This window comes from Neltuma alba, unplaced genomic scaffold (assembly GCF_004799145.2).
Source record: "Neltuma alba isolate B1F8T4 unplaced genomic scaffold, ASM479914v2 tig00011023_pilon, whole genome shotgun sequence".
NCBI classification, from domain to species: Eukaryota; Viridiplantae; Streptophyta; class Magnoliopsida; order Fabales; family Fabaceae; genus Neltuma; species Neltuma alba.
In genome coordinates, this window is record NW_021635776.1 from 352,559 (window position 1) to 374,052 (window position 21,494).

At 34.3% G+C, this 21,494-nt stretch overlaps 2 protein-coding genes across 2 annotated transcripts; both read left to right on the plus strand.

Moving 5' to 3' along the window:
* The first annotated feature begins 267 nt into the window (after positions 1-267).
* On the plus strand, positions 268-4,363 carry LOC114760809 (uncharacterized). The gene is made up of 9 exons (XM_028950100.1): positions 268-512; positions 617-761; positions 930-1,020; positions 1,287-1,484; positions 1,595-1,824; positions 1,911-2,042; positions 3,183-3,250; positions 3,362-3,423; positions 4,043-4,363. The coding sequence occupies exons 1-9, from the start codon at positions 397-399 to the stop codon at positions 4,174-4,176; spliced, it is 1,176 nt and encodes a 391-aa protein (XP_028805933.1). The 5' UTR covers positions 268-396; the 3' UTR covers positions 4,177-4,363.
* Positions 4,364-5,767: 1,404 nt separating this feature from the next.
* LOC114760827 (protein NUCLEAR FUSION DEFECTIVE 4-like) lies at positions 5,768-7,848 on the plus strand. Its single transcript, XM_028950118.1, has 2 exons — positions 5,768-6,170; positions 6,401-7,848. Exons 1-2 carry the CDS (start codon positions 5,859-5,861, stop codon positions 7,679-7,681), a joined length of 1,593 nt encoding a protein of 530 aa, XP_028805951.1. The 5' UTR covers positions 5,768-5,858; the 3' UTR covers positions 7,682-7,848.
* Positions 7,849-21,494: the final 13,646 nt, after the last annotated feature.

Sequence of the window (21,494 nt, forward strand, 5' to 3'; positions counted from 1 at the left end):
GCAATGGTTAGCGGCGGCAGCGTCCAGCGAGAGATTGAAGTTTTGAAAATAAAAAAAAAACACAAGGATATTTTTATTATTTCTCTTAAATTTTAAAATTTTAATTTTGATTTATTTTTTTCCTGTCAATTTTAACCCTTAACTTTCTGAAGTGAAAATTCACGGTTAGGGGTTTTTTTCTGGGGTCATTTTCCCAAACTAGTTTAGATTTCTTAATTTCTATTTATTTTTAAATGGCACACTCAAACGACAGCTCTTGCGCATCGATGTCTTGCGGTCTGGCCTTATCGTGCAAGGTTTGTTCCCCTCCGCCGCTCTCAGATCCTGGACGCATTCCTTAGCGTCGCTTCGACGTCGTCCAACGAAAATCGAAGTCTCCAACTTAGATGTTGTTTGATGGAACAAGAGGCTTCAAAACTCCCATTACCAGACGCTTTCCTTGCATTTCTGGGGGCGAATGGGCTTGACCCTTCAATTTATACGACTCTTGAGTCTACTCCGCGATACATTCGGTAGGTCCTTCAACTTCCCTCAATCCTTGGAATTGATTTATACGATTCTTGATCCTTGGAATTGATTTTGCCCATCGACTAACATTGTACTTTGTTGGGGAAAGTTTGAAACCTAATTGTGAAGCATATCTCGAAGAGTTTGAAGTAGAGATGAACTGTAAGCTCCAGAGAGTAGACTGGCTGCCAGGGTTTTATTCTCTTCATTCCAATTTACAGATTGCTAACTCAAAGGCATATCAGGAAGGCAAGGTGAGCCCACTACAAAGCGTCGTGAGCAAGAATTCGGCTGTTATATTCATTTCGCATTATGACAAAAGAAAACCCCTTTCTTATTGTTGTACAGCTCATTTGAAGGTTGAGCTAACTTTAGCCTTACTTGTGTCATACTGATTTTCTTTGCTCTTGGGTCGGGTAAAGATATATGGAATCGATGCATCTTCCGGAGCTGCTGTTGCGGCTTTAAATGTATCAGCCGGAGACCACGTTCTTGACCTATGTGCTGCTCCTGGTATGTAACTTTATTACTCCAGTTATGCTAAAATTGTCTAGTGTGTTGATGCTTCTACTTGATATAGAATAAAGATGGTTTTAATCTGAAGAGCAGTATTTTACATGTGATATGTATACGACGACTCAATTCTATTTTTGGTTTTACGACTATCTTTTAACTTTTCCCCCCACTGTTAAGAGCAAATTTACGAGTTACTACCGATACTAACTTTCACTTTCTTGGATCATTAATATTAATAATTCTTTTGCAAATTTGATTTTCAGGTGCTAAACTTTGTATGATATTAGACCTTCTTGGGGATTCAGGATCTGTTACTGGAGTAGATGTTGCAAGACATCGTTTAGCAGCATGTAGAAAAATGCTTCAGAAGTATAATCTGGGTGATCGATGCCGGCTTTTTGTTGCTGATGGAGCAACATTTTCGCTTATTCCTGCAGGATTCTGTTCAGATAATATATCATGTAATTAAAATTCTGAGTTCTGATAGACTTGGTCTTGGAAAGGAATACTGCGAATGACTCATCATTTACTTACTCTTGTCAACCTTATCATTATATCTAGTATCAAACAGGTGAATCTGTATTGGCAGAAAAATCAGAAGTATTCAAGGAGTGGACATCTAGAAGAACATGGAAGGAGAGGAAGAAGGCACGAAAAAGTGGAAAACCACCGCTGGTCTCTGGGTCTCAACCTCCTGAACTCATTTATTATGGGCGGCATTCTGGAGTTTTTGGACTTACGAAAGAAGATCTATTTAAAAATGCATCTGACAGAAAGATTGTGAACCATGGCTATGACAAGGTTTATAGAATTTTAATTTGATTGTATGCTGACTACTAATTTGCTCGAACATGGCAAGCTTATAGTCTGTTAGGGTTTCTATGCAGGTCCTTGTGGATGCAGAGTGCACCCATGACGGTTCAGTCAAACATATCCAGAAGTTTGAACATTGGGGCTGGAAAACTCTTGAACGCCGTGTTCTAGATGCAGATAGGACTGATGACTTGTTTGCTCTTCAGGCAAGTGACTAATTTTTTCCTTTTATCCATAACCTATCCTACAATTTTTTATCTGATTTTGCTTTCTCTTTTTTCCTCACATGCATGAATTCTCTAAAGGGTGGCGGAAAATAATCAGCACAGATTGCAACCTAGGTAGTATATTGCTTTAAACCATTGCATTGACTGAAAGAATTAAATAAGTCCTACGAAGCATTCTGATAGAACCCTCAACTCCAATTACAACAGAAAAAAACCAGAAATAGATAGAAAGAAAATGGAAATAACTTGGGGGCTTGATACTACTATTACTGAATAGCTGAATCAGATTGCAAGGGACATAATTGATTCAGGCTAAACCCATATCTCTAATGCCCCCAGATAAAAAAAAAATTGCAAACAAATTAACACAGTATCAGATTATTAACGCAGGATAACAAAGAACAAAAGAGACAGAGCACACACCAAATACTACAAACTTAACAGAAAATACAGAATCATGAAACACAACAGATTTGCCAACCAAAACCACACTTGAAAGTTTTTCTCCCTCTCCACCCTTCGCTGCTCTTCTTTTTCTTTTCTTTTCTTTCTTTGTTTTTTTTTTTTTTAAATATATATCCAACTGACATCCACCCATTCATCACGACTCCCTTGTTTTTCTCCTCCCTTTTCAGTTTTATCAAACTTTAAACCCCTATGTTTTCTTTTGGACCAATAGATCCCCATTTTCTGCTTTTTTGGTCACTCCTATTTCCCTCTTTGTATGTTCTAGTAGCAGTGTGAGGTTAGGTCTATATGTTCATATACCTAGGCTGGACTTTTAAATGTGACAAATCTCATTATGTGCGCCGTGTTAGTGATTTTGTGATTCTGATTGGTAAAAGTAAACAAGTCTATGGAGGTGTTTGGATTAGCTTTTAGGAAGTGATTTTACGGTGTTTGAGGTGAGTATGTGAAAAGATCTGTCTTAATTTAGGTCAAAGCACTTTTTTTTAATTGCTTCTAATGGGCTCCCAAACTCCCACAACTCGGGATTAGTGAACTAGGAATAGAAGTTGTTTATATGGCTATCTGTTGCTGGAATTATGCAGACGCAGGCAGTCATAGCAATACACTGCTTACTCTTACCCTTATATATCTGTTTGTGTCTGGCTGCAGTTGAGTCTTCTAACCAATGGTTTCAGACTTCTAAAAGTTGGAGGATCACTTGTCTACAGCACTTGCAGGTATTTTTCCTATTGGCTAAAAATTTAAGACACGCACACAAGTACTATGATTTTTATTATCTTCACCTGTTCTAACAAGTAGCTGACAAGTAGCTTCTTCTTGTTGATCAGCTTAACTACTGCTCAGAATGAAGATGTGATAGAGCAATTTCTAAAGGAAAATATATCTGCTGGTAGGATTTCCATGCTTCTACTTATTTCCTGCACATGAATTCGTTTTAATGCTTCAGCTATTGCTTTTGGTCCATTATTAAGCTCGTGGTCCAGATCACAAAATTTGATTCCCAACGTGCATGCGTTGGGAGTGAAAAAGAAGAATTTGATTATATGGTCTGTATCTCATGATTGTACTTAATATACTATTTCCACTTTATCTTTATCCAACCGCATTATATACATTCACCAATGTGAATGTAAGGTATCTGGACTACCACCATATGCCTAGCATGATTGGTAGTTTTATTGTGCATTCCCTATAAAAAATCTAAATTTTCAGACGCCTTCGTACCTTTTCTTTGCTAAGAACAGCTGAAAAGGTGATGGCCACTCGTTACAAAATTATCTATTGCGACTGATAGACCTTTTCTCCGTGATCTGCCTTGCGAGTGAAAGTTTGAGGTTGGTATGGGATAGTATGAGCAACTGAGTTAATATGCATCACGAGTTGAGAGGGCATATATGTGTTTTCAGTTAACATTTACGGAATTTATTATAAATTTCTATGTCTGAAGTTTTCATTTTGAATGTAACTTGTGTCACTTTCTTTTAATGCAACTTTCTTTCAATTTACAGAATTGCAGGATATAGAAGCCGCCAGAAGTTGGCCTTGTAAGGGTGGTCGGATACAAAAGACATACCGTTTCGATCCATCAACATCTCAAACTAGTGGACTCTTTGTGGCAAAATTTGCAAAATTGGCCCTTTAATTTTCTCGACTCCCTCATAGGAGACAATCTTTTAATTGCTAGACAGTATTAGCTTACATGCCTGAACAAATACAGAAAAACCTATTATTATTATTATTATTATTATTAGGAGGAGGACTGAATTATAGTGATTAAATTTTGAAGGTTGCGTGACTGACTGGTCATGACCCATGGAAACAATATACTACTCCCTCCGTTCCTTATTATAAGAAACAAATAACCGAAGTACGTTGATAAAAAAAACAGTTAAAGTTAGTTAAAAACAATTAATGTATAAAAAGTATAATTTTTTTTTCAAAAATGCCCTCATTAATAAGGAGAGAGAGCATGAGAGAGAACAATTAAATTATTAAAAGAAAGAGAAGTGGAAGGGAGAGAGAGTGTGAGTTGGAGATAATAAATATGGGTAAAATAGTAAATTAACACAAAAAAGTAGAGACAACTTGTAAGTGTCTCTTATATATAGGAACATGACATGAGCATCAAGTGTCTTTTATAATAAGGAACAGAGGGAGTAATTCTTAATATAAGAGCTGAGGTTAAATTTGGTTTTAAATATAAAATTTTAATTCATTTTATCTCTATTATTTGTCCACATTAATTTTATTAATTGTACATGGTAAAGGAGTTTGTTTCAAAGTATAATTTCAATCCAAATGATTTTGTAGGGTGGTTAAGAAAAAAAATTTAATAATTTTTTAATCTATTTAAATTAGTTAATTAGATTTTATATTTTATATTAGGAACCTAATTGTATTTGATACTGATGATTGGTTTGATACATGCATTGTTTTTTTACGAAGTCTAGCGGTTAACCCAATCTGACCAATTCTATTTTCTTTTTCTTTTTTTCCGGTGAAAGAAAAGGGGTCAAGCCCAGTACAATTAAGTGATGACTATTCTTCTAGGCATTTCAAAACCAATCTGACCAATTCTACCTGAAGGGCCGAATCGCAAGGGCCGTTGAGCAAAGAAATTTAACTTAGCCCAGATCGGCAATTACATCGGCTGATATCACCAAGTATTCCATAATTCCACTACCTACCCTGAAAAATGTTATCCCTTTGAACCTGAACCGTAGGTGAACCGAACGGTCAAGGTCTCTCTCAACTGGTGGCACTCAATTATGCTGTCCTGGAGCAATATTGAATCCAGCGGCGGACACTGGAAAAGTGGAAAGGAGCACGCCCCGTTTTTCGGCAAGCTGGTTTTGACGAAAAAACAGTTCGGCGTTATGCCGCATTTTTTTTTTTTTAAAATACGATAACAATGGTTCTCCTTAGTCCTTAAAACATATCCACAGCTATATTTATTTTAATCTCAAATTCCAATTTTCATTTTGGGATAATCCATTCCGACACATTAGCTTCTTTGACTCCCCACTTGTGAATTTTAATTAATTAAAACCAAAATATTATTGCGCCTAAGGACATTGTAATAGCAAAACCAGGTCCTAATTATGCGTCTCCATTTATTTCAGGAAATTTGCTCCTCAAAATACATGGACACAACCATTTAGTAGTAAACATGTATTATGATAATCCCTCTATCTTCTATTTGATTATTAGGAGAAACAAGTTAGGAATCAAAATGGGAAACCTTTAAATAGGAACAAATAGCCATCCCTACCGCATAAGAGCGAAATAGAAGAGAAGAAACAGAGTTTGTTGAATCAGAACACGATGGTTTCATCAGGAGGGAAATGGCTAGGATTTGTGACAGCCATATGGGTTCAAGCAATCAGTGGAAACAATTACACATTCGCCAATTATTCTCACGCATTGAAGAGTCTAATGGCACTCACACAGCTTGAGCTTAACAATCTCTCTGTTGCTAAAGACGTTGGTAAGGCCTTTGGTCTTCTCTCTGGTCTCGCCTCTGATCTTTGGCCGCCTTCTGTCATTCTCCTCATTGGAGCTTTCATGGGGTTCATTGGCTATGGAGGTCAATGGCTCGTTGTTAGCCAGAGAATCGCTCCTCTCCCTTATTGGCTTGTAAGTTCCTTTCTCCCCCTCATTTCATATCAAATCATATACAATTTTACATTTTGTGATGTTAGCATGTCAAAATACAGTATATGTATGAATCTGATATATAAGCATGCTCACTTATGTTCACATCATCATCATCATCTTCTTCTTCTTGTTCTTCTTGTTCTTCTTCTTAAATGATGATTAATTCGTTCATTTTGATAAAGAATGATCATGGGATTTTGTTGTTACAGATGTGTGTGTTGTTATGTTTGGGAGGGAATAGTTCAACCTGGATGAACACAGCTGTTCTAGTGACTTGTATGAGGAATTTCCCTCAAAATCGAGGTCCAGTTTCTGGGATTCTTAAGGGCTATGTAGGTCTCAGTACTGCAATTTTCACCGACACATGTACAGCTCTTTTTTCCTCATCTCCTTCTCCATTTCTCCTCATGCTCACAATTGTTCCAGCTATTATCTGCTTCATTGCTTCTCTTGCCCTTCATGAAACCCAGCCAGCTTCAAATTCTGCAGAAGTCAAGCAAGAAACCCAATTCTTCAATTTGTTCAACATTATTGCTGTCACAGTAGCTTTTTACCTCTTGGCATATGACATCACTGGACGCCATGGCCGTCTTCTTTCATTGCTTTTCACCTTGGGGCTTCTTATTTTACTAGCCATGCCACTTCTTGTTCCTTTGTGTCCATTTATCTTCAAATCAAACCTCCTTGTTTCTGATGCTGAACAGCAGATTGATGAACCATTGCTTGCTGAAAATAAAGTAGAGAAACAAGATGGTTCTGTAAGTGGAAGTGTTACGGTGGAAAAGCAAGTTGAAGTAAACCGACAACAACCCATGATAGGAGAGGAACATACAGTCGTTGAAATGGTTAAGACAATTGATTTCTGGTTCTTGTTTATGTCTTTTCTATGTGGGGTTGGAACGGGATTGTGTGTGATGAACAACATGGGACAGATTGGATTGGCAAGTGGTTACACTGATGTTTCTATATTCATATCATTTATAAGCATCTGGGGATTCTTTGGACGCATTATTTCTGGCACACTCTCAGAGTACTTTATCAAGAAATCAGGCATGGCAAGGCCATTTTGGAACGCAGGTTCACAAATATTAATGGTGGTGGGCTTCATGGGAATGGCAATGGCATTACCAGGATCAATTTACATAGGATCAATCATAGTTGGAATATGTTATGGGGTTCGTTTGACTATTACAACAGCATCAGCTTCAGAATTATTTGGGTTGAAGTACTATGGTTTATTATACAACATTCTGATTCTGAATCTTCCTCTTGGTTCTTTCCTATTTTCTAGTCTTATTGCTGGGAATTTGTATGATGCTGAAGCTGCTAGGCAAAATGGAGGAGGAAACACTTGTATTGGATCACAATGTTACATGCTTGTGTTTGTGATTATGGCTCTTGTTTGTGTCATTGGATTTGGGCTGGACTTAGTGCTAGCTATTAGAACTAAGAAAATCTATTCCAAGATCCATCAGGAGAAGACATCATAAAAAACATTTAGGTTTTTTTTGAGATTTGAAAATTTAGCTGGATAATATTACTGTAAAATTTGTGTGTGTATACCCGTTGTTTACTCTTACTTTTTGGTTTTTTTTGGGACCATATTTGGTTGAAGGTATTGTGATTATATTATCTTCAACTCAAATCACCAAACTGACGCAGATCCAACAATTATTGCATTGCTACTTGAAAAATCATTTCCATGTATTGCTAAAAACTTTTGTAAATTTTCAATTTTTATTTTAACAAAATGACAAAAAAATACATGTTGAATTTTAAAATGACAAGTAGGTGGTATTGACTATTCTTGTAAAAGTATTGACTATTTTGGTAAAGGTTTTGACGTAATAAAATCATCTATTTATCATTTTGAAACTCAACAGGTTTTTTTTTTGGTCATTTTTCCCTTTGTTTTCTTGTTATTTCTTGCTTGTTGAAGCTCTCAGATTCTCTGTTGTCTTATAGACCCATTACCAATTCTCAAAATTTAAGGTGTTGCTTTACTAATTCTAAAATCTTTTCCCTAGAATTTTTACTTGAAAAAAAGTAAGACATCCTAACATTTCACGGATGAAACCAATAGAAGCGACATTTAAACAAGTATCTAATTACCCAAATCAGCAAATATCGAAGTTAAGCATAGCCAAGCTAAATTCTCAAGCTTAGTAATTAATGGACTTCATTAGACACTTAAGATGTTTCCATACTGATTCTTAAAAAAATTTCAGCATAGTTTCCGTTGAAAGTTACCTGTATCCCAAAATTTCAACAATAATGATCAATAATTGTAGCAGACATAGACCCATTTCTAGTAACCCAAATTAGCAAATGTCATTTTTTTTTTCCAGTAGAAACTGAATACTATTACTTTGAAAGAGCTAACAAAGCAAAATACAAGAGATAGGGTCTAGCTTTTTTCTTCATCATCATCCATCTACTATCAAGGGAGATAGATGATGGTTGTTCAAAGACATGGTAATTTCCTTTGAGATCATGAGAGCATTTAGCAAGCTGGTTAGCCATCCAGTTATCCTCCCTAGGAGTATAACTAACCACAACCTGCCAATTCTTGCAAAGAAGATATCTACCTTTCCCTACAACATCTCTAAAAAAGCGTCTGATGTCACATCCCCTAGTCATCAGGTTAATACCATCAATACAATTAGAAAATAAATAAATATGCTTATAATCCCTTGCCCAACATAAGTGGAGACCATGGATGACCCTTGTGACTTTTGCAATTATAGGGGGAATCCATATGATTTAGGAGCAAAAGTCCCCTATCCATTGATTGTTACTATGTTTACCGATGCCTCTACAACCACTTCATCTATTATTAAGCATTGATCTGTCTACTTCAACCTTGGTGGAAGTTTTAGGTATGTTATACACATTCCTATCCTCGGAAGAAGCAGCGTTTAGAAAAGAGCTCCTTCTAATAAGGTCTCGATCGGCAACCGCTCTGAACAAACTTGAATTGGCATCTATTTTTTCTAAAGAACTAGCTGTGCCAAAAAGTTTATTTAAATCTAGAGGCCTAAATGTCCTAACAGATCTAACTAAAGAGAAGAGACCATTGAGCTTTCTTTATATGCATCCTCCCTTCTTCATGTTTAAGATTCCATTTCATCCACTTCTTATCTTCTAGCAAGAAGAAACTATTCCTCAAGGTTGGTTCTATTACTAAATTCTATTAAATCTTGCCATTTACACAATCTCAAAATAGATGCATGTAGTCCTCTTCTAGATATAGACTACATCCAAAGAGGCAAGAAGATGAAGCTGCAAGCCCTCTCTTCACTCTGAGTTGTGTCGTGTGAGCTTTGTCATGAGCAAAAGTCAAATGAATGCTTTGATTTTTTCGAGTACTTGCTACTTCCACAATATCTTCAACAGTATTCCTTCCTACAAAAGGAAAATGATAAGCAGGTTTAATTGAAAATTGTCCATCAATGGCCGGTTTCTAGAAGTACTTATAATCTCCTTTCTTCTCATGCGGTGGGTGTATATCTCTCTCAACAAGTGAGGATGGAACCACAATGATAGTTATTTCGATCTTTTCCCCCCAGATGTTAACATATATAATTGTTCACACATTTATCTCTATCTATCATCTCCTCATATTCGTGGATAAGATCAATAAGAGGTCTATTAGTTTTTGACCAATTCTCTAACCAATAGGATGTACTTCTACCATTTCCAATCTTCTTTCTCAACCTATCACACAATTTCTACTACACTTTTGAGATACCTCTCGTATAACATCCTAAACTTTGAATATCAGGACTTAATATATGTGGCTGCATATTGAGTGATCATGAGCTGTCTTTGATACTATAATTTTGTTTGAATGTGGCTTAAAAACACTAAATATAATGATTGAAGATGCTAGGGTGGAAGTTGAAAAAGAAAACTTACTAAGTAAAGGTAATGCATAGATATTTAGAAGTCTTTTCTTATTGTCATACTTGTAGTTTCCTTAAACAGTTATGGGAGTGTGAATTTTTCAAGGGTCAAATGATCATATGTTTTAGTGCATCTTTTTTGCATTGGAAAGTAGACTTCTCAAGCTTTCCATTAAGTTTTACTTTTTAATTTTTGGATACCTGTGAAATTAATTACAAATTTTTGATATTGGGCTACTTGCTATGTTTTTTGCCATAACGAACTGTATTTGGGCAGCTGTGAAGGGCCCAAAAATTGATATAAAAAGTGATTTTCAACCTAAAAAATACATTAGAAAGGTGGAGTTAATGTGTGGCTTGGTTGTGCTGTGCTAGGGTTCGATCCTAAGGCCCTAGAATGAAGTTTTAAGAACTCTAAACCTCCTGGTAAGTAAAATTAGCATCTAATCATCCCTCTCTACTCCCTCTAATATGCTTTTCTCTTGAAATCCTTAAGGTCTAATTGGGGAATCAGAAGTTTTCTACCTAAGTTATAAATAAATAATAATTAATGATTCTAATGATAAAATCTAGTAATTTAAAGATAATTTAAGCTAAACAAACTTATGAATTGAATCTAAACCATGGTATCTCTTTTCTTACTCCAAACCTTAAAAATATTATGTGAGTTAGAATTCTAAGTAACAATTTAAAAATCTTAAAGAGGGAGTTATGGGTTAAAATTTAGTACGTAACTTATCCATAAGATACTATAGTAACGTATATCTTTTTTTTTTTTTTTTTTATAGATTTGGAATTTGGTTTGATGACCCCAAGTTAAGGGTCTTCATTTGTGACCTATAAGTGCTTGCTGGACACTAGGTGACATAAATTTTTACTAATTCTTTTGCTTGCTTCTTTGGGAAGAATTTTAATTAAATAATCACCTTTAGAATCAATTTTAGGTTTTAGAAATAGAACAACTATGTATAAAAATGGGACAAAGAACTGTTTGTGACTAATGACTAAACTAGCATAACAGAATATTGTGAAAGTATGGAATTTTTGGAACTCAGAGATTGGATAGATGCCTAAATTAGTAATTTCTATACTCTTTTTGGATTTTGATGGCGAACTGTGATGTTCACCGTGACGAACAAATCATCTCATCATAGCAAAGGACCTAGTTCACTGTAGTGAGGAGCTTAGGTTTATTAGCTTGTTTGCTCTCACTTTGTTTGTATTCATGTGATGCCTATATTTGAGATAAATATGATGTGATATCATGTTAACAACTAAAATGATATGTTTATGCCCTGATTACCTAAGAATACTATTGCATGGTATGATGTTAATTATCTTATATGAGTAATGTATGTTTTGAATTGCATTTAATAAATGTTCTTGCAATACATGACGAGAATTGAGAAACATTATGGCTATGATTAAGTGATTTAACACTCAGGGGAGGTGTTATGATAGAGATTAATATACATATATTATCATATGGTTTGCCTTTATAGCGTGCACTATGGTTGGCCTCTTAGAGAGAGCAGTACACCCTTATTTGCGATACTCCAGGAGTATCACAGGGTAATATACCTCAAGGGCAACCTACCTTCTAGGATACTAGGTAGTAAAGCCTTTGGGGTAACACATCCTTTTTCTAGAGGAACACATGGCCCACGTGTGCTCTTTGACTTTGGCCGGTCCACATCACACATGTGAGAAGCTTGTGAGAGTCACTGGAGTTAGTCCAAGGGTTCAAGTTGGCAGGTATAAGGAAGATATAAGGTAGGAATGGAATGATTAATAATGGATAATGAATGATGAGTAAAGCATGTATATATGTTGATATTTCCTTTAGCTTGTATGTTTGTGATACTTGTTACTTGTTATGTGATAGTGATATGTTTAATAATTATTTTAACTGTTAGTCTCATCTGGTGCTTCTTAAGGGTACGTGCTAGTAGGTGAGATGGCTAGGAGTTTATGTTATTGAGATAGTAGTCTCACTTTGTTATTTTTATTGTTTTTAGGTAGCAGCAACGGAGGAGCCGAGCGGGAAAGGAACAAGAGGCATGAGGTCACATTCATCAATGACCATGCTCCAAACTCTGTTTATGTTTATTTGCAGGTTATTTGCCGCCTAGGACATATTTATGCATTTTTTAGATTCTCCATGTTGAAACTATATATATAATATATTGAATCATAAATTTCTTGTTGCGAGCCTTGAGGGTCATAAATCCATGATTGAAAATTACTGAGGATTGTTTGGAAATAAATTGAATCTAGTTTAGCTATATTATTTGTTACAGATTGTGTCAATCAGGTACATGGGAGACTTTTTATAACCATGTTAGGGGTGTGATCCTCTATTTAACAAGGTTATGCGCAAGAGGTGAGTAGGACTTTTTATAACCATGATATATTATATTGTTGACTAATTATTTTAATTTTTTATATCATGGTTATATGACAGTGAAAAAGAAAACCTAGAAATAATTTTTATAACTCATTTTTTTAAATTACCATGGTACTGGTGTTGGCATTTCTTGATTGTGTTAAGTTTGGCAAGTTTCTAGTTACGGCATTGCATTTCCAAGTCAATGAAGAATGCTATTTCTTGATCACCATATTTAGCTCTTGGGACTTTAACCCACATGGCTTCTATGTTACTAACCAAGTACTAGCATGGCTTCATATAATAAAAGCCTCATTTTGTTTTTGAAAGTCTTTGATTCCCAATCCTCCATCATTCTTATTTTGAGTAACTTGATCCCATGAGACAACATGGATTTTCTTCAACTCTTCTTTCTTTCCCATAGAAAATTAATCTTCTCTATTTCCGTCAGCGGGTGTTTAGGGAGCAACATTGTTTACATATGGTAAGAAGGCAAGGCAGAAATAACAAATTTAATCAAAGTAACCCTCCCCACCATATTTAAATACCTTCTTTTCTAGCTTGATAATCTCTTTTATGTCTTTTCTAGTATCAGGGCAAAAGTTAAACAAGAGGCTCTTTTGCAAATTAAGAGTATCCTCAAGTACTTCCCCAAATCTCCAGTTAATCTTACTCCCATTTTTTGACTCAACTCCATGGCTCTTAGGAGGTGTACATTCTTATCGAGGCTCACTTTAGTTCTGAGCTTGTTCATCTTCTAGTCCAGAGCAACACAAAAGGTCTCTATACACTCCATCATTACTTCAACATGCGTTATAGAGGCTTCCCTAAAAGGGATAAGCGATCATCTGCAAAAATTAAGTGAATTAGCTACGGCCCACCATTATTAAGAATGATAGGACTCCAAGTCCTTCCTCCATTGCATCCTCAATCATATGGCTTAACTTTTCCATACAAGGCATGACGATATAAGGAGAGACTAGGTCTCCTTGCCAAATATGTCTCGAATACTAGAAAGACTCATTACTTTCACCATTCCAAATAATCTTAAAATCAGCCCTAATGATATAGGACATTATGACATTAACAATATTTGCATTTAGACCCAGTTCCAAGAGAGTGTTCTGGATGAAATGCCATTCAAGGATATCATAAGCTTTGTCTAGATCCACTGTGACAGCAAAACTAACCTTATTGTCCTCCTTCAATTTCATCGAATGAATTACTTTTTGTGCTGCGATGATGTTATCATTGTTTTATCTTCCAGCTCTGAAGTTGCATTGCTGGTCTCTCGCCATTTTTACCATTGCACTCTTGAGCTCTTCTAAATTTTCTAGGAAAGTATATATATTTGCATTCAATCTCTCATGTAAACTTTTCTTGATAACTTCTTTAAAAGTATTGGATAAAGATTAAAGATGAGGGGTAGACACCAATTCAACATGAGGTGGTTGTTATGAAGATCCTACGTTTATCTTGTCTATCTGGTCGAAATATGTTCTTTTGGGATGGATAAAGTTTTGCATTTATGACATGGCTGGCACTGCACATTGTATTACTTTTTATTGCTATATTCATCGTCATCGTCATCATCATCTTCACTTTCTCTTTTTCATGCCGGATAGGTATATGTATCTAAATGTATCTGAATAGACAAAATAGTCAATACATAAGCAATGAATGAGCTCATTCACATACGTGTAGCGTGTGCATGACTTGTTTTTATGTATTTTTTTATGTTATTTAATTGCTAGTTTATTTTTATGACCATGACCAGCCAATTTGGCAGCTTGAACAACACGGAGTTTAAGATAAAAAAATTTTTTAATTCGAATCTTAAATCGTCAATAAGCGATTCTTGATGAATATAATGGTGAAGTCAGACTCTTTTGGCTCAACCATAGAGACATATGTGCATGTGTACAGTATTTGTGACGCCAAGTTATTTGTTTCAAGAAAATTGTACTGATACAATGTAATTGAGGCAGGGGGATATCGTGCTCATATTAAAGATGTGCACATTATACTCATTTAAATTTGGATAATCAGAATTTACTATTGGATGTTTCAGATTTTATTTGATTTTATCTTTATTTTTTATTTCAATACAAATATGGTAAAACAATAAGAAAGCTTCTAATGAAATTTGAAAATATAAAACTCAAAAAATTAATTATAGTCATTTTGTCATTGGTTTATTAGCTCTGTTCAAACGTGGATTTTAATTTCTTAGAATCTTCTTTGATGTTGGCTAAAGTTGTCTGCTATTCAGAATCATCCTTTTGTTTCATTATTCTTACTTTATGTGACCAACAAAGCAAGAGGCTTTTTAGAATACAAGTGTGTACGTGAGTTAAAGAAAGCAAGTGGGGGATGAAGCTTATTTGAGTCAAAAGCTAGCAAGAACGTACCCCATTGGCCGGATTAAGCTAATTAAAATTAAATACAAGTGGAGGATTCTCATGGGGACACACACATATATATAGAATGACTTGGCATCCTTAGCTCTTACGGAAGCATATTCCATTCATTCATTTTTTTTATTGAGGATTAATCTCTCTTTCTACACACACATTATATATATAGATACTCATCTAATTCTGTTTATAGGATAGAAAGGAAAATAATTTTTTGGTTTTATTTATAAGTCATATTATTAATTTTTTCATATAAAATACAATTCTAATATTTATTTATTATTTTATTGACTATATTTTCATAGGATATAATGTATATTAAATAAAAATAAAGTTAAAAAAATCAAATTTTAAGACAAAGTTAATAAAGTTTAAGTCTTATTTATATTCATCATATGAGTATATATGTGATTATCTCTCTGGTGCCATTTCAAGAGGGACCTCAAGACAAACATGATACGACAACTCATATGCTTGGTTATTTGTATAGAACCAAGGGCCACTTTATTTCTCATCAGACAACTTTTCACACGTATTTGTCCACTGAAATTAGAAAAATGAATTCATACCAAGAAAATAATGAACTGTGCATATTAAAAGAGATGGTGGGACCAAAAAAAGTCTAGCTTCCATGAAAGAAAAGCATGATTGCAAAATATAGTAAAATGTTTTTAAAATTTAATTTACCTTATTTTAATTTACTTTATTTTTATTTTTCCGTAATGACTTAATATTTCAATTTATTTTTTTTTAAAATAATGTACGTATTTTATCTGGTTTTGATTTAGTGCCTATTTGGTAAGATGTTTCGGGGTAAAAAATGGCTTATAGGTGCGATAAGTCAGTTTGTAAATTTAAAAGCTGTTTATTATAGCTTTTGGCCTATCTGACTTATGGGTCAAAAGCTACTTTTTTAAGTACAATTGTCAAAACACTTAAAACTTACTTATAACTTATGCAAAACTTTTTGGAATTAAAAGATATTTTTGCCCTTATGTTTATAGCATTCTTATACTTCTCTCTATACATTCCTTGTGCTTCTCAATTAGTTTTTAGTTATTTATTTTTAATATTTTCATAAGTGAAAATAATTTTTAACAATTTTTATAATATTTTTAATTTTTAATATTATTTTTCATTTTATGCAGAGTATATTGTCACATCTTTTTAATTATAACCCTGAAAATGAGAAATATAAAATAAACTAAAGGTCAAGCAACGTAGTAGACAGATTAGCAGAACAAATTTTGAATTGAAACCTGACTAGGGACTGGATTATTATTTTCAAAATACCCGGTTAAGATAAAACAGAGTGGGAAAGTGTACCAAAAATTCCAAAAAATTTCCAAAATAAAATAAAATAAAAGGGCTAGAATAGTGTTTGAGACTTGAAAGATGAAAATAGTATGAAAATAATTTATTTTAAAATTTTTTGTAATTTCATGGAATTTTGGCTAATTAAGAAAAATGGCCAAATTAAATTATTTAAAATATATAGGGGCTTCAATAATTCATAAAAAAATTAAGAAAATTATTTGAGAGGTTATTATGAATTTTAATTATTCTCAGTCTCTGGAGATGCAAAGCTTAGTTTTAAATTATTTAAAGCTAAATTATATCAGAAAAGAGCCGATTTGAGGAAAAATTTAATTGAGAAAGTTATAGGGTAAAATAAAGTTTGAGAAAGGAAGCTATTGGCACAAAAAAAAAATGTTTTTGGAGACAATTAATTTAATAAAATCCACGAAAAATTCAACCGATATTGTGAGATTATACAATTCAATTTCAGGGAACTTAGCTATGACAAATTTGTTTTCATATGTAATTCAATTTTAGGGAAATTAGCTATGACAAATTTGTTTTCATTGCATCTATAAAGATGTACCCTAAAACTAAAAAAAAAAAAAAGGAGGACACTTGAATTTCAAAAAAATGAATTTAATAACAGTTATGTTTCAAAAAGTTTGGCTGAAAGAGGATCTTGCAAATATTGATTTGGATAATTGCATATATAGAAATATTAATTATGTAAATTAGGCAAATAAGTTTTATAGGCTGCTTTCTCATTGATTTGTACTAGCTGAATATATATTTGTAATTCATTTTTTTAGTAGTCTTTTTTAGGACCTACGTATCATCATGTTTTGGGATTTAGGTGACATTCCCCTAATAACTAAACTTAAGACATTATGACCCAAAAAAACTTAAGACATGTATAGGCTGAATTAAATCAAGGGAAAACCATATTGGAGGTACCTATACTTTTTTTCAATTTTCAATTTGGTACCTATGTGTTTTTTGTTCTTAACTAAATCTTTATTTTTCCTCTATTAACATCATTAATTCTTATATAGAGACTAAAAATATCAATAGAACAAAGTTATAAGAGCTAATGTTGCTAAAAAGATAAAATTAAATGTTTAATTAAAGGGAAAAAAACACATAGGTACCAAATTAAAAATTGAGAGAAAGTATAGGTACTTCAATATGATTTTCCCTTAAATCAAACATATACTATGAGAATCGAATTCAATAGAATTGGAATATCGATATCCTATTTAGTTTTAATTTGTTCAATTAAGTTAGGCATAATAGGACCTAAGTTCACTATCTTTTTTAGAAGAGGCTAGAGTTGTGCAGAAACCCACTTGTCAATCCAACCTGAGCTAGTCTGGTCTAGACCAATTCAATAAAATTATAGCCTGAGAGTTGACCAGACCAGCTAGGCCAGAATGACTGGTCGAGCTGGAATGGACTCCATAATGGATTAGATCACTTGGTCTAGTCTAACCCAAGGGTGATGATTATTTTTTTTATAATAAATGAAATTTTAATATCTCTCTTCTCACTTATACACTATTGTTTGTCTCTCTTTTCTCTTCACTTTGGTCTTTGGTAATTCTCGGCTCACAGCCCCACACATCGTATCACAAGAAGTTGAAAATGCCTTAGCACTCTAGCAGTAATGAAAGTTGTAATAATAGAACTTGTAACCCTTTGATTTAATCAATACTAAAAAGTTAACCATAGTAGAAAAAGAACTTTGGTAAAACCTTCAACTGTACTACTATGGTTGTAAAAGAACTTCCATCACAAGAAAAGTCAACCATGATAGAAAAGAGTTAAACCAATTCATGAAATTATCTATCATGTTTAAAAAAGCTTTTCTAAATTAATTGCATGCAAGTCAAAATTCACAAATGTTTCACAACAATTGGGTTTTGGGAATTTTGAAACCCATAATGTCATATTCAACCATAAGCCCATAATACACATTACTTTCATAACTTTCAAAAACCAAGAGTTATTAAGTGTTTCAAAAGCTACTATGGATCCACAATTCACAATCACAACCACATGCATATACTTAGAGGCCTCTGACCTTCTACCAGTATACAATCCAATAATAGTTAGTCAAACACAAAGCCAAAATAACCAGTCTCAAAACAATCGGAGTATGTGGAATATGCCATTATATGGCAATATACAGCTATCCAGCACAAATCAAAAGAGTGGAAGCATTATAATTTATAGTAATAGCTCAAACTTTAGAAACCTTCCCTAAATAGACCCGCATGAAAACTATCACCTGAAAAAGTGTTAAATTAACAGGATGAGACAAAAGCATTAATAACTAACAATCCTACTTATCAGATGTACAAATAAAAGTTCAATAGTAAAAAATCATATCTCTCACAAATAAATAGTTGTTTAGCAAAAATAATTATTTTGAAATCTTATCTTAACCAATAAATAAAATTAAACCGATAGACATAATCCACTGAGATAGCTCTATAATACCATGGTCATCTATTGTTAAAACTCAACAGTTGCTCTAAACCCTAGACATAAAAATTCTCTCTAAACAGCACAAAATTACTACTATTAGCTAGAGTTAGTTAAGTAGAAAATTGTCATGAAAAGAGTCTAATGAAAAGATGTAGTTTAAAGTACTTAAATAATCTTCAAAATGAAACCCTAGACCGAAAATGCAGCAACAGTAACACTACGATCCCTCAGTGTCTCTTCCGACTTCACCACTGTAGCTGAGAAGAAAAGTGACTAGTGGGGGTATATGTAATCCCCTACCAGCACATGAAGACTAAAAGGGCCACATGCCCTTTTTAGATATTTCTTTTAAATGAAAGGGGCCATGTGCCCTTTTCATTATTTTCATTTATTTATTTTGTTTATTATTATCTTATTTTATTTTTATTTTATTATTTTTGCATAATAATTTCATTTTCTAATGTAATTTCTCCTTACCAAAACAATTCAAGGGTAAATCTCATTTACTAAGAATTAATTTCTTCATAATATTATTTAAATATTAGGAGTATGTAAAACCCTTTATCCCAAAACATTATAAACTCGTCATAAAGTCACTATTATGGTAGAAAAGGAAAAATGTTACAACAAACTACCATAGTAGGAAGAAATTTGCATAATTTTAGAAATTAACATTTAAATTCGGTTCAAACTCAAACTCCGTTGTATACAACTAAAATCATTCATTAACATCCACTGGGTCTCCGAGCCTCCGGCCCGGGTAACAAAAGACATCAACATCAGGGCATACGATTGGTTTTCAACAATGTATATCAAAGTTTCACAAAACACTAGAAATAGCCTCCGGCCAACCAAAATATAAGGAGATAACATTTCCTCCAGTTTACAATGAGACCAACAATCAAAATATTTCAAAAGGGCCCTAAATGTGGCAATATACAACTAGCCATACATATACAAGGGCTAGAGGCCTAAAGCTAACCAAGCTCAAGCCTCTGCGTCTCTTCCTGATGGCACACACCTAGAACCTTCACCTGAAAACATTGTAAACCACAGGGTGAGACAATGTCCCAGTAACCAGCCTTTCCAATTCAAGGTACAACTATATAGGTGCTTGTGAGATGTCAAGTGGGGCAGTTCACAAGTAATATGATAAATGATAGCCACAACAAGTCATGCAAGTGCAATGGTGCAATCCCATCAACCATATCCCTCACTTTGGGGGATTTTCAAGAGCCGAACCCAGTCTATCCCTCACTATGGGGACGTAAGGAGCCAAAAAGGGCCTATCACTCACTATGGGGGACGTAAAGAGCCAACCATCATGCATTAATGGAGGCCTTACCACATGGTAGTAACAATCAAAACTCTCACTAATTCCCAATTCATGCATCATGCTCAAACCGTAATCAAAGAGTAAATAATCATTTAACAATTAACTTCTTTAATGGCCTATCTTTCACAAGTTCCAAATTCATTCAATATCAATTGAAACCCCACAAGATAGTTTTCCTTTTTAATATACAACATACACTTTGAACACAGTTGTTACTCGGAGCACAAAACATAAATCTACTCACAATACCACAAAAGCATGTACAAAGGATTGGAAAGTGGTTACCTCTCACCTGAGCAAGGAATAACAAACCAACAATACGGCCGCGTGCACCCATAAGGCTCACAACCGGTCTACACAAGCACACAACCATCATGTATTAGCTTTCAACTAATAATGTGGCCAAAACAACACTTGGGGACACAAAATTCCTAGCTCCAACCAAAACTCTACCCAACTAAAAAGGGTATAACCATCAAGGCAACACTCCAAGGTTATAAAAATCCATTAAAACCTTAATTCCTTTCCAAACATCAATTAAAATTCATAACCTCAAGGACTCACTATAGGAATTCAACATCCAAACATCCCATTTTAACAATTGAAGTCTTAACAACATTCTAAGCCGATTAAACATCCAATTTAACCCTCCTTAACGTAACCCAAATCACAAAACTCAAAATCAACCTCCACATTATCATCCTCAAACACAAGCTTCCCATTTTCATAAACCCTAACTTCAAAACTCAAAGTTCTTTAAATTCAAGAAAAGTACACCGATTAAATACTTAGACTAACCCAAAGCAATCAATTAAGCTCAAAACAATCGGTCAAAAACCTCAATTCTATCACAACCTAGAGAACTCTAGGGTTTCACCATAAATCCTCAGAAATTCCAAGAAAGAAAGTAGATTAGAGGTTAAAATGAGGTAATGGATCCTTAGAAATGTCCCCTCCAAGCCAAAAATTCAAAACCCTAGCAGAGCCTCTCTCTCTTCCTTCAGATTTTTTATTTTTCGCACATCTGACCCCTCCTGCGACTATATAGATTCGACCCCCTTCGCCGCGGCGAACTCATAACATCGCCGCGACAAACTAATCCCGAGAGGGATTACTCGCCTGAAAACCTGACTTCACTGCAGTGAAAGCTTCCCGAGAGGAAACTCTCACTCGACCAGAAAACCTTTGCCACGGCGAAACCTTCCCGAAAGGACACTCCCCCCCTAGGACTCCCGGTTCACTGCGACGAAGTAAAACTTCACCGCGGCAAACAAACCCTGAGAGGGATTGTTCACCTATTCCTTCAACATACCTCAATCCCAAGCCAAACACCAATATCAAGGTTAAATCACTAATCTATCCTCAAAATCAACCAAAAAGAGGCTATTAAAACCCGGATAAAACTCAGGACGTTATAGAGTAAACTTTAAAGATGTTACAAGTAGTGACGTCATTGTCAGCCCCTCACCT